Raw genomic sequence first — 15,229 nt, forward strand, 5'->3', positions numbered from 1 at the left:
TGGGGAAAAATGGGGTTATGGGTCAAGTGGAGCTGCACTTCTGCCTTTTGTGCTGCAAAAATGTCATCAGCAAAACAGTCTGGAAAAAGTCAATTTCCCCTATATGTCTGTGGTTTCTGTTGCTTTCCAGGCACTTCTACAAGGCCCGAGGAAAGGTATTTAAAACATTATGCTCATCGCAGTTGCAGGCGCTGTCCATAGGGACTTACAAAGGCTCAGTCAACATCACAGAGCTGGTCATGTCAGTATGGTAAAAGGGATGACCCTGCTGCCCGCTGCCCAGTGTAGGTGGAGGAGTTACCCCAGGGAGGCACAAACTGGGTGCAGGCAGCCCTCAGGGACAGGCAGCCCTTGGGAGCAAGCAGCCATCCCAGGGCTGCTGGAGGCCTTCCCAAGGGAAAGGCAGTGGTGTGGGCACTGGCCTTCTCCTGGGACAGCCCTGCTCTGCTGTAGCCTTCACACTTCAGTGTGTGTGTGCGATTTATGAAATTCTAGTGAGTGACAAATCCCCAGTGACATGCAGGTCTCCATAAAGACGGGTCTCACAGTGGTGTCCCTGATGCCCCACAACAGGATGCTGGCAGTGCTCAGAGAGCTGCTGGGAACAGCAGTCACCACTCTTCTCTCCAGCTCAGCCATGTTTCAGGCAGGTGTGAGCAGCTTCAGGTCCCAGAGAAATCAGTGGTCAGCATTTGCTTACTGTCCCATGGTAATGTGAAAGGGAATTAATTCATCATCTGGAGCAGCCTTTCTAAGTCTCCTGTCTCAGTCTGTTAGTGACCAGAGGGGGATCTGCACAGCAGCTGCCAAAAAAAAGAAAAGGAAAAAAATCTTTAAAAATAGGAACATGTGCCCACAAGTACAGGTGGGTGAATAGAGAAAGGAAACTAGCGTAAATAAAGAGTCATCTCTACTTGCAAATTTAAAAAAAACATTTTGACTGCACGTTGCAGGATGTTCCGTAGCTTTGTTTAAGATGACTCTTTGGCCCTCAGATTCAGAAAGGTGGGAAATGCCGATCCCAGTGCAGCGCACACACAGTGTATCTGGCATTACACATCAGTCAGGGTGGCCAGCAAAAAAGACCTTGCGTTTGGCAGTGTGTAAACTGAGGTGCTCCCAGTTTGCTCTGCCTGCCCCTGCCAGCAAGCGCAATAGCTCTGAGCCCCTTTGATGGAAGCAGGGGCTCCACCATGGGTGTCGTCACAGCCACCTGAGGCAGCGAGATGTGCTCTGCCTCTGCAGCCACTGACCCGGGCTTGATTTTCTCCGTGGAGTCCAATCTCCACCAAACACACCCTTTCAGGGTGCTCCTGGGCTGGCAGTGCCTGTAAAGTCGACGGAGTGCCAAGGTCCCAGAGAAATGCTGGAAATGAAGCACAACCATAAAGCTCTTTAATTTTTCCAGGTGTTTGGTGGTGGTGGTGGCTGGCTGGCTTATTTCAAGCCTGTCTGTCTTTTTGAGGCTTCGTTCTTTTCTCCACAACACCCAAGAAGACAAACCACTGAAGGCTTGATTGCCCAAGGCCAAAGGATAAGGTGGCCAGCAAGGCTGTGCTTGCCCTAGGAAGAAGGGGTGCAGGGTGCCCAGACATTGTGGCCACCAGAGGGGGCTGTGTATGGCTCCCCCTCCCTGGAGTGGGTGACCCAGCTCTGTCAGGCTTGGCACCTGTGTCGGGACAGTAAGAGAGGCTTCATCCCATAGGGGTGAGGAGTTGAGGAGGAGGAGAAGCTGCTACCTTTGGGAGGGAATGAAGGCTTGAAGCTATCCCATGTCTTGGGGATACCTGTGGGGTTTCACCTGTTTTTTGCCCTCCTCCTGCCTGGCTTCCAGGTCCCCTGATGACTCCTGAACCTGTCGAACATTTTAAATGAATTTGAGAGAGAAATTGGAAGATAAACTATTGAAGCAGCCATACCAACTTCTGACAAGTCTTGTGCAAATATGCAGCTGGGAGGAAGGAAGAGATCTGAATAACTGTCCCCATTGAAGGAAAAACAGGGAGGTTTCAGGCTATGGTTTGGCGTCAGCAGATCAGTAGTTGTACTGACTCGCTGGCTGCTGCTTGTCCTGCCTCCTGCCCAGCCACATCCCACAGGCAGGGGACACGAGGGGCAACCAGGGGAGGGAATGTGTGTATTTAGGAATACAGAGGAGTGAAGAAAGCTAGGGGCTTGTGAGGCAAGAAAGAGGTCTTGAGAGGTGGAGAGGATCTAGGGGTATTGCAGAGGAGGTGCTATAAAAAGCAGGGATTATGGTGGTGTGGGTGGAGGTGGGGACGCAGTGCCATGGCAGGACAGGGACTGCAGGCTCCCACTGACATGGCCCTGGCTTACTCCTCCTACAGGGAGAAGCAAGAAGAGGAGGTGAAGGAAACCTTAAATAGAATCATAGAATAGTAGAATAGGTTGTGTTGGAAGGGACCTCGAAAGATCACCCAGTTCACACCCCCACCCTGAATAGGTGACTGTCTTTCCCTTCACTCTCACTGCAGCCTCAGCTCAATGAAGTAATTTCTTTCTGGAGAAGCTTAACTTGCATTTTCCTACCTGCTTTAAGGGTTTATTTAAATTAAGCTATCTAAGGGGCACCTGAACATGGCAAATATCTAGCACTGGGTACCTCTACAGAAGTATTTGTATGTGAGAACTATATTTTTCCCCTGAACTCTGTAAATTATGAGGCCATCCTAATCCTAGTAAAAGTGCTAGTAAAAAAAAAAAAAAAAAAAAAAAAAAGTTTACTAAATCTCTAAATAAACTTTTTGCTTTCTGCCATTGGTGAGTGACACAAAATGATTTGTAGTGAAACTTTTCTTTTTCACTGCTATTATTCAATTATAGATTCTGTCTCAGACATGAATAGTCTAGCCAGGTAGCTGAAGATGTAGATAATATACTGCTTCACAGATCTTTCTGGATCAAAACCAGCTTTGCAGTTATACCTTGCTGCTATTCCGCTGTAATTCTTTAATATATTAAATATATCAAATATATCTTTTTTAAATACATCAAAGCATGAGAAAGCCTGAGGCCATGATTTCCAGGGCATCCCGTACTGTGAGAAGCCAGCAACACCAGCATACAGCACAGCCACACAGTTGGGGGAGCCACAATCAACACTGACCAGAGACCTGGGCAGGCTGGTGGATGCTCTGACCATTCTCCGAGTGCCTGGGAGTCCCCAGTTCTGCTGGGACAGTTGCATCTCCCCAGTAACCTCTCCTCAAATAGCCAAGAGTGCGATGGGGACCATAATGGTGTTCTCATTGCCCATTTCTGGCAGTTGAGGCATGAACTGTTTAGTCAGTTAGTTTTGTGGTTTGTTTTTTTGTTTTTTTTTTTTAAATGGAGGATGTTGGCAACATTTTGAGGTATGCTGCCATCTGCTGTGGGCTTGATATTATCATAAGCATTTCAAATTCATTTCTAATAGAGGTAATACTGCTGAGAATAAGGGTGTTCAAATAGATGATACGTGTCAGTCACACTAGTTGTAAAAAGAGGATCTAACACTCTCATTTGACTGTCTATGCAAAACATACTTTAAAAAATGGGAAATCTTTAGAAAAGAGTTATAATTTACCGGTAATTCAATTTTTAAGTACAAATTATTTCCTCCCTCAAGCACTTTATGCTGTGGTACTTCAAGACAGTCTTACTCTTTACTCTTCCCTTCTAATATTTTACTCCCTCACTACCATCCCTCTCTCATTTGAAAGCTTCGGGGGGACCATATTTATTTTAAGATGTCAGAGAAGAAGGCCGCATTCCCACTACTCCTCTTGGGAGCCACTTTAATTTAAATCAACAATAATTAAGCAAATCCTTTCTTGGGAAAGCCACAGGTAGTCACCCAGCCACCAGAGCCCCACCAGCCTGCCCGCACCAGGCTCTGCAGGGAACAGTCTTTGAAAAGTGGGTGCACAGGGTAGCATCCCACTTGCTTCAGCTTATTTGCGTTTATTTAGTCCTCTGCTACAGGACTGAAGCAGTTGCTTTGGCCTTCTAAGGCTGCATTTTATCAAGCTTGTTTTCACCATGCAGCTGTACCCAGCCCTGGCTATGGGGACACAAAGATGTGTGCTGGTAACCTCAGAGCAGAATTTATGTGGGTACCTGTGGTGAGGCCAGGCTCCTCACTCAGCTGCCAGTTATGTGCTTGCATTTACCTTGTGTAAATGCACTCTAGCATTAGGAAGTATGGGATCATTAGTTTTTTTGCTTTTGCCCATTGCACTTTGAACATTCATATTGCTCAGACTTGCAGCTACCAAAGTGCTTTTCAGAAAAAAAAAAAAAAAAGTTACAGAGTCAGTTTTCTTTTGATTGGGAAAAATTGATCTGAGCATTTTGTGCCATCCACAAGGCTACATTTTTACCTCTCTCCTGCTGAATTTTGAAGCAAGCTGTTCAAAATCCTCCCTAGCTAATCAGCCTAGATGTTGGGGTCACAACCTGCTGTCCTCTACTGGGGCTGGAGTTCCACCAGCAAGAAAATGTGTGACAAAAGCAACAAATCTAACTCTGAAGCCTCTGTTTGAGTAAAATACAAAAAAAAAAAAAAAAAACACCACAACCAGAGATTAAAGGCAATGATTTAGTGTGCTCTTTCAGTTCAGATAAGAAAGATTTCCTTGTACCTTCCCTAAAGTTAAACAGCTGAAGTAAGTTCACTTCTTACTGTGCTTTATGTAATCTCAGGCTCCTGCTGCTCACACAAGTGATACTGCTTCTCACAGGGCTATTTGTTGAAGAAAAGAAATTTGATCTGCAAAACTTAAAATAGTACTACACTCGCAGAGATATTGGAGAGTGTGTACCTTTCAGGGATCAAACTACGTTTGTCATCGCAGCACTTAGAATGCAAGATTTCAACCTGCTTTCCTTGGATGTTGAAGGCCCTCAGAAAATTGGATCAGCCAGATCTACTTTTTTTTTTTTAATTTAATGTTCAGTTCTTGTATTCACACTTATAGACTTACACGAGTCTTGACAGTGAAGCAGTCTCTAAAAGCAGAGCTGTGTGGCATCCCCGCCTCTGCACAGTGATTGCTTTCTGGTGAAAGATGTGTTAGCTTGTTAAAAGCATGTCACCTCTCAGAAAACACTTCTGCTTTCTCAGACACCAAACTTAGGCATTTGTTTTTATGCTTATGTCTGTGTCTTTACAGAAATTGCCTTTTTTATTTGTACATCTCATGTGGAAAAAAAAAAAAAAAAGAACTTCACATTGGCCAAAGGAGAGTTTATCTATGTGATATTTTTCAGCCTGTTCAGGAAAAGTGCATTTTGAACACACGTTACATCTGGTTCATCCAAACTTATCAGCTTTGTCTCAGTTTCTGGACTTAAACGTCATGATGACAGGAAGAGCTGATGAATGGCAAAGGAGGTTTGTTGTTTTTTTTTTTCATCTGCTGGACATTTCCTGTGAAGTTATACGCTGGATTAATTTTCTGAGAGTTTATTACATGTTGATGTGAGCTTGCTCCACAGGCAATGCATACAAGTGGGTTGTATTTCTGAGGGATACTACGGCTATAATGCAATCCTATGTCAAACCAACCCTTTTAACCAGTGATCTGAGTTCACTAGTTAGAAAATGCTTCATCAATCCCACCTCTCTTTGAATAATACACAATGCTCAGGTCTCTATACAACCCTTCCCATAGCAAATGTCCTAAAACCTTGTGTATCTTCACTTGTGTTAACACAAAGAAACATGTTAATATTGTGATTTTTTTTTTTTTTTTTTAAACCTCTGGCATGCATGTCAGTGTCATACATTGGGGAAGGAAGATCCAGCTTTATTGAGAGACTCTTTTGTATTCTGCCTATATCTAAAACACCACAGCAAGGGGCATAACAGAAATCAGAAAGAAAGTTTTGCAGCTCTGTGAGCCTGGGTTAAGTCCACCCATAAGTGCTTGCCGTTGATCTGGGGGTGGGGGCAATGTGTCTTTCTTCTTGTTGGTAAGAGTTCACTAGCTTTCTACATTTTGGATTGGATTTCTTTCTAATATAGAGGCAGACCACAATGGGTATTTATTGTACAGTTTTTTGTTTGATTTGGTTTGGTTTGGTTTGGTTTGGTTTGGTTTGGTTTGGGTTTGGTTTGGTTTGGTTTGGTTTGGTTTGGTTTGGTTTGGTTTGTTTGTTTGTTTGTTTTAATGTAAATAGAAGGAGTTCAAAATGAATTTTCAGGGGTGTTTTCAGAAATATGAAATAACAGCTCTGTGAGCTCAGGAAGCAGTGTCCTTATCTCCAGACTGCTGATAATACTAAAACATGAGCCATGTTGAGGCTGTGAAAATGTTATGATAACAAACAACGAACATTAAAACTCTGGTTCTGTCTAGTTGAAATTTACCATTTCATTCCAGTTTTTGTGTCAGCTTTGCAATAATGCTTCTGTCTTCTTTCCAACAACATGCCATTTCTGGAAGTGCTCTTTCCATTGCATTGCAGTTTCTTTAGCGAAGGTGAAAGATATTGATTCCATGTCCTCTAAGATCAAAGTTTGTATCCACAGAGGAACATGGGGGTTGACAGTTCATACAGGTTTGCTGTTCTTTCTCAATTTTGACCTAATACGTTGCAGTGAGAAAAGAGTTTCAATTCCACTGATGCTTTCTTGCATCAGTGATGGGTGACAGTGGTGATGCAGATACTGATTAAGAAGCATACAGACTGCATGTAAAACCACATTTCAAGAAAATCAGCAGCCCTTGATCAAACGATAAGATCAATTTTGGCTGATATTCAAAAACTCTGGCGATACTATCCAGCATTCAGCCTACCTAGTCCCTGGCAGTCAGTTCTAAAATTGACGACTTTCATCCCAGGATTTAGCAAAGGACAAGTACAAAATTATTGGACACCTTCCAACTTAACAACATGAGGCTGTTCTACTAAAATCGCTTGTAAAGCAGGAAACCACAGCAGCACTTCAGATATTTTGTCCCTTGCCTGGCTGGCATCAGTTCATCCACACCACTGATGTCACCAATAGGCACAAAGAGTGTGGGATCTTCACTGTCCTGTCTGCAGAGAAAGGGAGGGAAAACAGGGAATGTGAGTGTATTGGTGGACTGTACTACATGATGTGAGCTGGGGAGTATTCAGTGGCTGTTGCACTGCATGGTACATCACAGGTAGAGCAATGGGTTTGGCTCTCTCGCCTATTGAAGGCAGTAAAGAAGATCCTCTTCCTTTAAGCTTGTTCTGTAATCTCAGAATTTTTCAGTAAAGTTAAAACCTGCATGTTGTTCATTTCAGAGCTATTTACCATAAGGAAACACCTAAGAATTCAATTTTTAGAGACTTTGTTCACAGTCACATTATAAAAGATTTGTATCCAGAGATTTTTTCTATCATAAGAAGTTGACTATACTTGCCAAATGCTCTCCAAAATCACCAGCTGCTTGCTTCCTGCTTGCTTTATAGCTTCAAAGGAAGATGTTGCTGCCTGTGCAACAGAGCATGGGCCTTATATATGAGTACTTTCAGGAAAAAAAGTATTTAGAAGTCAGTTCTTGGAAGTTAAGTACTAAAATAATAGCTTGCAACCTGATCTGGAGGTTCTTTAGTCTTTTGCTCATAGTGCCTGCAAAACTGTATCATGATAGCCCCCTGGGTTATCAGTCTCAGCACTTTTTCTACATGCGAAATTTGTAGCTGACAGTTGATGCACATGCCCATCGCCCAGCATCCAGCTGCCTTTTCCACTCAAAATAGCCTGATTGTGCAACAGTTTTCATTAAATACTGGTTCCAAAAAGGAATGGTAAAAAGTAGTCTATGAAGATACAAAGCCCAGAGCAGGTGTCCAGAAGAGTGTGGTGGGTCCTTCTGTGGGACTGGAGCGTGATGCGGGTTTTCAGAAGCCCAGCACATTGCCACTGTCCTCAGGTCTGCAGTTCTTCTCTCTGAGAAGAAAAATCAGATGCACATCTATTCGGATACTCATGTTGCCACCTATCAAAGGGAATGACATTTTTTCCATGCTGCACTAGGGTCACCAAAGGAACCAGGGGCTGCTGGAGCCAGTTCCTCAGCTGAAGTTCTCCAGAAAAACACACCACCTTGGCAGAAGAGGTGTGCTCCAATTCCCATTGCGTGCACTGTGAGCCTGAGCAAATGCCATCAGCTTGTCTCACCACTTTAGTTCACTGGTTCTCAGCTTTGCATAAGCTGAGACAGGAACATAAGGCTCATAAAGAACTATGGTTACAGGGGATGGAGGAATATAGCAGTAATAATGCTAGATACTGCATACTGCATGCATGGGATACATGCATGCAGCAAGCTAAGTAGCCTTTGAAAGGGTTTATTTTGTTTCCTCTTAGTTGTTCCATTACTTTTTTTTTTTTTTTTTTCTGGGATGGGAACCTTTCATGTCTATTAGATTTAAAAGCTGAGGCACAATATTTCTCAGACAGTAGGTCACTGGTACTTCCCTTAGTGCTAGAAACGTTTTTCTTTCTCCCTAGTGGGAGAGCTCTTCAAAATGGAGGCAGCAGAAATTCTGTTCAATGTGTTGGAGAAACATCTTGCTAAATGACATCAACTAATTTCCACCGTAGTGGAAAGCAAGTGCTTTGCACTCACAGGAGAGAGCCTTTAGCAAAATGTTTGTATCCTCCCAAAAATCTGAGCAACAGAAGTGCTTTATTCATGTTTCAAAACTGAAAATGGAAGATCAGAAAACACAAATGCCTCTTCTTTGATCATGGCTTGCATTAGATTATTGGCCCTGATGGCTGAGCTCTTATAAAGCCAATTTCCAGAAAGAAAGCCTCTAAGGGCATGCTGATGGCCAAATTCCTTATGTTGCAATTTTGCATCTCTTAGATCAAAATGGATCTTTCTTCTAACTTGTTTGCTAAGCTTGAGTTATGAGAGTCAATTTTGTCTGAAGAAACTTCTGGAAAGACCAAATGAACCCCAGTCCATGGTGAGCAATGGCAAGTAAGAGCAGATCAGCACCATTTATGAGAAAGTAACAAGGTGGATGGATGATGGTAGAGTGGTGGATGTGGTCTACCTTGACTTCAGCAAAGCATTTGACACAGTCTCCCATAGCATCCTAGTTTCTAAGTTGAGGAGATGTGGTCTGGACAATAGAGTAGTGAGGTGGATTGCAAACTGGCTTAAGGAGAGAAGTCAGAGAGTGGTAGTCAATGGTGTGGAGTCTAGTTGGAGGCCAGTATCTAGTGGACTGCCTCAGGGGTCAGTACTGGGGCCAATATTATTCAATATATTCATTAAAGATTTAGACAAGGGAATAGAGTGTACTATCAGCAAGTTTGCTGATGACACTAAGCTGGGAGGAGTGGCTGACACACCAGAAGGCTGTGCTGCCATCCAGCGGGACCTGGACAGGCTGGAGAGTTGGGCGGGGAATAACCTGATGAAATTTAACAAGGGAAAGTGTAGAGTCCTGCATCTGGGCAGGGACAACCCCAGGTTCTAGTATAGGCTGGGGAACGACCTATTAGAAAGCAGTGTAGGGGAAAGGGATCTGGGGGTCCTGGTGGACAACAGGATGACCATGAGCCAGCACTGTGCCCTTGTGGCCAGGAAGGCCAATGGCATCCTGGGGTGTATTACAAGGGGGGTGGTTAATAGGTCGAGAGAGGTTCTCCTTCCCCTCTACTCCACCCTGGTGAGACCCCATCTGGAGTATTGTGTCCAGTTCTGGACCCCTCAGTTCAAGAAGGACAGGGAACTGCTGGAGAGAGTCCAGCGTAGGGCAACAAAGATGATTAAGGGAGTGGAGCACCTCCCTTATGAAGAAAGGCTGAGGGAGCTGGGTCTCTTTAGTTTGGAGAAGAGGAGGCTAAGGGGGGGACCTTATTAATGTCTATAAGTATATAGAAGGTGAGTGCCATGAGGAGGGAGCCAGGCTCTTCTCGGTGGTAAACAATGATAGGACAAGGAATAATGGGATGAAGCTGGAACACAAGAGGTTCCACTTAAATTTGAGAAGAAACTCCTTCTCAGCGAGAAGGTTGTGGAGTCTCCTTTCCTGGAGACATTCAAAACCCACCTGGACATGTTCCTGTGTGACCTCACCTGGACATGTTCCTGTGTGACCTCACCTAGGCGTTCCTGCTCTGGCAGGGGGATTGAACTAGATGATCTTCTTGAGGTCCCTTCCAATCCCAAACATACTGTGATACCGTGTGATTATACTACGATACAGATCTGCCAGGTGCAAGCCATTACCTTGGTTCCATTTTTGAAGGCACACTAGCTCTATTTTCTTTCCATCAGAGTCCATTAAAGAGTGTCCATGTTTCTATGCTGTGGTTGAAAATCCTTTCTGAGAGTATAAATTGATTAATTAATGTTTCCCAGTGAAAAATTATAACATCTTAGCATTTAGCTAAACGAATATTTAGCTGTAATTTTTTTTTGCCCTTTGATCACTTCTTTAAAATAGAGATCTATGCTTTCCATGGATATGAACTCTTCATCTGAAATGTCTGGGCTTCTTAATCTACAAATGAATCACAATGATGCCTATATTTGGGGGGGAGGAAAAAAAAAGTAATATTAGAGGTCTGTGGTGCATTAGGAAAAGTGTGACCAGCAGGTCAAGGAAGTTATCCCCCCACTACTCTGCCCTGGTGAGGCCGCATCTGGAAGCACTGCATCCAGTTCTGGGCTCCCCAGTTTAAGAAGGACAAGGAATTACTGGAGGGAGTCCAGCAGTGGGCTTTGAAGATTATTAGGGGCCTAGAGCATCTTTGTTACGAGGAGAGACTGAGAGAGCTGTGTCTGTTCAGCCTAGAGAAGAGAAGGCTGAGAGGGAATCTTATTTATGCTTACAAATATCTCAGGGGTGGACATCGAGAGAATGGGACCAGACTCCTTTCAGTGGTGCCCAATGATAGGATGAGGGTCGGTGGGCACAGACTGAAGCACAGGAGGTTCCATCTGAATATGAGGAGGAACTTCTTTACTTTGAGGGTGCCAGAGCACTGGAACAGGCTGCCCAGAGAGGTTTTGGAGTCTACTTCTCTGGAGACATTCAAAACCCACCTGGACACATTCCTGTGTGATCTGCTCTGGGTGAACCTGCTTTAGCAGGTGGGTTGGACTAGATGATCTCCAGAGGTCCCTTCCAACCCCAACCATTCTGGAATTCTGTGATTTGGAAATGTTATTCTATCTTCTTTAGCTTTGTTGAGTGACAGATAAGCATGTGATAGCATAAATCTTAATGTGTAATATAGGTTGTGAAAACAGCATGTGTCTTACAGTGTACAGATGGGAGACTGAACTGAAATTACACATATAACCTTATTTCAGGCATTTCCTTGTCTGTGAATGCTTGATATTGGCACTTCAGTTTGAGGAGGAAATCTCACATATTTCACAAATTAGATGGGGGCAGGAGTGGTTTCCTCATGTGCCATTGTGGTGGCACAGGCAGCTGTCAGGGCTGGGGGCTGTATTGCTATTGCTGGTGCTGGAATAGCATCATTGCTATTCTTTCCTTCCTTCCTTCCTTCCTTCCTTCCTTCCTTCCTTCCTTCCTTCCTTCCTTCCTTCCTTCCTTCCTTCCTTCCTTCCTTCCTTCCTTCCTTCCTTCCTTCCTTCCTTCCTTCCTTCCTTCCTTCCTTCCTTCCTTCCTTCCTTCCTTCCTTCCAGCAAACTGCATGCTAGAATAGCAGCCCTGGCACCACTGTCTGTGAGGGCCAGGCTAGAGCAGGATGGAACGTAGACTTTGGTGCTTAGGGTAGCTTTGCCATGAAGCTAAGAAAATGACAACTGAGAGCCTGTGCATAGGTGTCCACCTGTGAACTATGTGTCTGGGTTCCTACCAGGGCAGTGGAAGACAGTTCACTTGCCTTACACATGTACTATCTTGTGTCACTTGAGGTGTCTTAGTGCACTTTGTTTGATCTCCAGCAGTTGATCTGGAAAGTCTCAGATCTCCCACAGATCCTCTGTCATATCTACCTGAGCCATTGCAGGGTATCTGAGACATCCCTGTGGGGATGGTGGATACAACCTAAGGCTAGATACAGATCCTTGCCTTTCTGCAGGGACACCTGTGGGCGAGGCAGGACAGCCTGAGGTCTCTAAAATGGCTCTAGACGCCTCTGCTTAGGCACCAGGACCCTTTCTGGGAGTCAACCTGAAGCACAACAACCCTCCCTGCTCCACTGGCTGAGCCTGGCATCTCTGGCACCACTGGAGGGATGCTGACAGCATAGGACCTGTTCTCTGGAGAGTGGCCCACCCTCAGGCCAGGGAAAGGTGTCTGCAGTGTCCCCCCACCTCCTTGCGTCTGCAAAGCAACAACCAGAGATGGAGACACATGGCAAAACCTGACCTCCATCTGTTCGTGTATCCAATCGAGAAAGGAGGTGGTTCGGCTGTAAACACCCGGCTTGTTCTTTTCTGCACAGCCCACTCCAAAGCTGGTGGTCCCCACCAGCTTCCAGATACTCATATCTTCGCATGCTAAAGGGCCTCCACTATCTCCCTGAAGGACAAAGAAAGAAAACAAACATTAGTGCCTCAAAAAAGGAAGGGAACTGTCTGTTTGGGCAGATAGAGGAAGAAGGACAGCCCAGCAATTCGAAGTCTCCTGTTTCTGCTCTGTTCTGGATCCTCAGAAAATGATATTTTTCTTTCCCCAATTAGCTGTTCAGTACAATAGAAACAATGTTGAAGCCTGCTATTAAACAACATTTAGGTGTTGAGGACCATGTCTGTCCTGCAAGGCACAGCATTGCTAGTCTGTGGTCTCCATGCCATGGTCTTGTTTTCTCACAGCTGCTTCTCTCAAAAAGCTCGTAGTTGTTGAGCTGAGCTAAGCCCAGGTTCCAACAAGAAGCTTATAACCCACCTCCTTTCCTGCCTGCTCCTGCACACAGTCTCACACATTGCTTTTCTGGCCCTTCACAGACACTTTACTAAGCAGATTCAACTCACTGGACTCACATCTAAGTACTGAAAACTAATAATTTACTTTGCTTGGACAGTTTCCTGCCCTATAAGCAACAGAGACAGTACAACAACAACAACAAAAAAATAATAATTTGAAATAAGCCTGTCCCTTTGGCAAGTAGGGCTCATTGTGTCACATGGAGCCATGTGCTGAGTGTGCTGCCTTTGGGCAGCTCTCCCAGCCTTAGTGACATGCTGGTGCTTGGTACCTTGCTGGGGAAGTTGTGCAAACAGACACTTAAATTAAGATCTATGCAGTTAATGCTTTTGCTTTGTCTTGTCCCATGCGTACTTGGGACTGAGAAAATCTAGAAACACAACATTCTTCTCCAGCCCTTGCTCTTCATCTATGACTAGCTAGGTGAGTCCACATTAGTGTGTATGGAGATGAGACCTGGCACTAGGTGGGGACTGTCACGATTCTGACAGTGATTTTGAATCATCACTACCCTGTGTTGTAGAGGATTCTCTGATCCATTGCTACTGTGAACCCATCTCCCTCAGAGTCATTACCAGTCCTCCGAGTTACTTAAACACCTCTCCCTTTTTTCCTTCCCCTCCCTCAGTCTATTTTTTCCAAAATCACACGCTTCTGCTTCTTTATCAGTATGTGCTTTCACTGCTTTTCACCATGGGGTTTCTACACCTTGCAGGTCTCCAGAGCTGCTCACAGTGCAGTGCAGAGGCCACAGCCAGGGCAGAGAAAGGATGGCACCATGCTGTAGCACAAGGGAGAAATTAAAACAATGTCTTAAGTAAATTTGGTTTCAGAAGCAGCAGATACGGTCTACAGAAGAAATATAAGAAGGGAATTGTAGCATATGAATGCATGCAGTCAGTGATAGATATTCATTGTAAATAGAGTAAATGGCACAAAACTAAATGTTTGCCCAAGAAAAGCCTGGGAGTGCCTTCTGATAGCTTATCACTCATGTTTTTCCATTTCAGCTCTTAATGAGCACAGTTACAGTTTGGAAACTTCCATACCTGGCAGGTGTCTACCCCTCCCTTTAGGAAACCAGCACAAAGCATTGAAGAAGTTATGATCCCACCATAGACATCCCTGTGATTGCAAATTGCATTAGAAATCAGAGGAACACCTGCATAATTCATGGTGTCAGATGTATCACCTGTTAAAAAAAAAAAAAACAAACTAAAAAAACTCTCTATCCTTGAAACTAATCTCTAATTATAAACAGAAATTATGTTAGTATATGAAGAAAAGGCAAGAAAGGGTGAAAGAAATATCATTAAAATGGCAGCATCAAGTAAGGAAATTAGGTGTCTCATCACTTACAGAATCCAGTGACTAGCGACTCTATAAAGTTGTGGATTATCACAGTATGTAATATAAAGCTGCACATCATATGTTTCTACTTCAAACTAGACAGTCAATGACAGTAATGAACTTAAAAGCTACTTGGACACTGTCTCAAATACTAGTCTCACAATTTGTTTTGAATTTATCACCTGTTCTGTCAGTCAGCAAATCATCTGAAAACATCTGATTTATTTTATAAATATCTATTTTATTTTATTCTGAGTTTGGATGGATCATTTCTACAAATTTGAGTATTTGCACACTGTCTATTTTATGTGGTAAACCTTGCTTTCATTTTTTTCCCACCTTTTGCTATTGTCTGTAGTCAGGTAACATACTGTTCTTGTTCTCTGAACAATGGGAACATGTTAAAAGAGATTAATTGGAGAATTATAAAAAACAGTGACCTAAGAATTCAAGCATTTTCACACGAAAGTGATTCAGTATGTATTATTGATTAACATGACCTGTGAGTCATGGTAAACAAAAGAAATAATTCCCTTTTCTTTGTGCCGTTATTCACAGATCCAATTTCTGCATCATCCACCCTGCCTGAAAATGCATACATGCTTTCTCTTGAAAAATGCACGGTGGATTCTTGCATTAATGCTGTGCTTTCTATGCATTTAGAAATAAGTCTTCTTTTCAACCCCAACTATTCCAGTAAATTTAATGCTGAACAATGGTCCAACCAAATCCTGTATTTAGCATATGTGAGACGTTTTCATGTAGTGCAAACAACAGCAGACCATTTAAAATACCTCCTTCCACAGTTGCTCCCCATCCTGATACCCAGCACATTTTCCCTGCTGGGAACTGTTCACCAAAATTAGGCAGACAAATTGGCTCTATGTGACCTATTAAAAAAAAAAAAAAAAAAAAAAAAGAGAGAGAGAAAAAATATAATTGCTTTTTAAATTAAGCAAAAATGTTGGCT

At 43.6% G+C, this 15,229-nt stretch overlaps 1 protein-coding gene across 1 annotated transcript in view; it reads right to left on the reverse strand.

The window, feature by feature from the left end:
• Positions 1–15,229, reverse strand: part of TMPRSS3 (transmembrane serine protease 3) — a 34,351-nt gene that overhangs the window by 5,607 nt on the left and 13,515 nt on the right. The window contains exons 10-13 of the mRNA XM_065845503.2: positions 15,054–15,149; positions 13,959–14,101; positions 12,352–12,504; positions 1,788–1,855 (exon numbers count right to left, since the gene is read on the reverse strand). Of these exons, the coding sequence (XP_065701575.2) occupies positions 1,788–1,855; positions 12,352–12,504; positions 13,959–14,101; positions 15,054–15,149 (460 nt within the window). The remainder of the gene's footprint in view (positions 1–1,787; positions 1,856–12,351; positions 12,505–13,958; positions 14,102–15,053; positions 15,150–15,229) is intronic.

The sequence above is a fragment of the Patagioenas fasciata genome, chromosome 1 (assembly GCF_037038585.1).
Source record: "Patagioenas fasciata isolate bPatFas1 chromosome 1, bPatFas1.hap1, whole genome shotgun sequence".
In the NCBI taxonomy this organism is placed as follows: Eukaryota; Metazoa; Chordata; class Aves; order Columbiformes; family Columbidae; genus Patagioenas; species Patagioenas fasciata.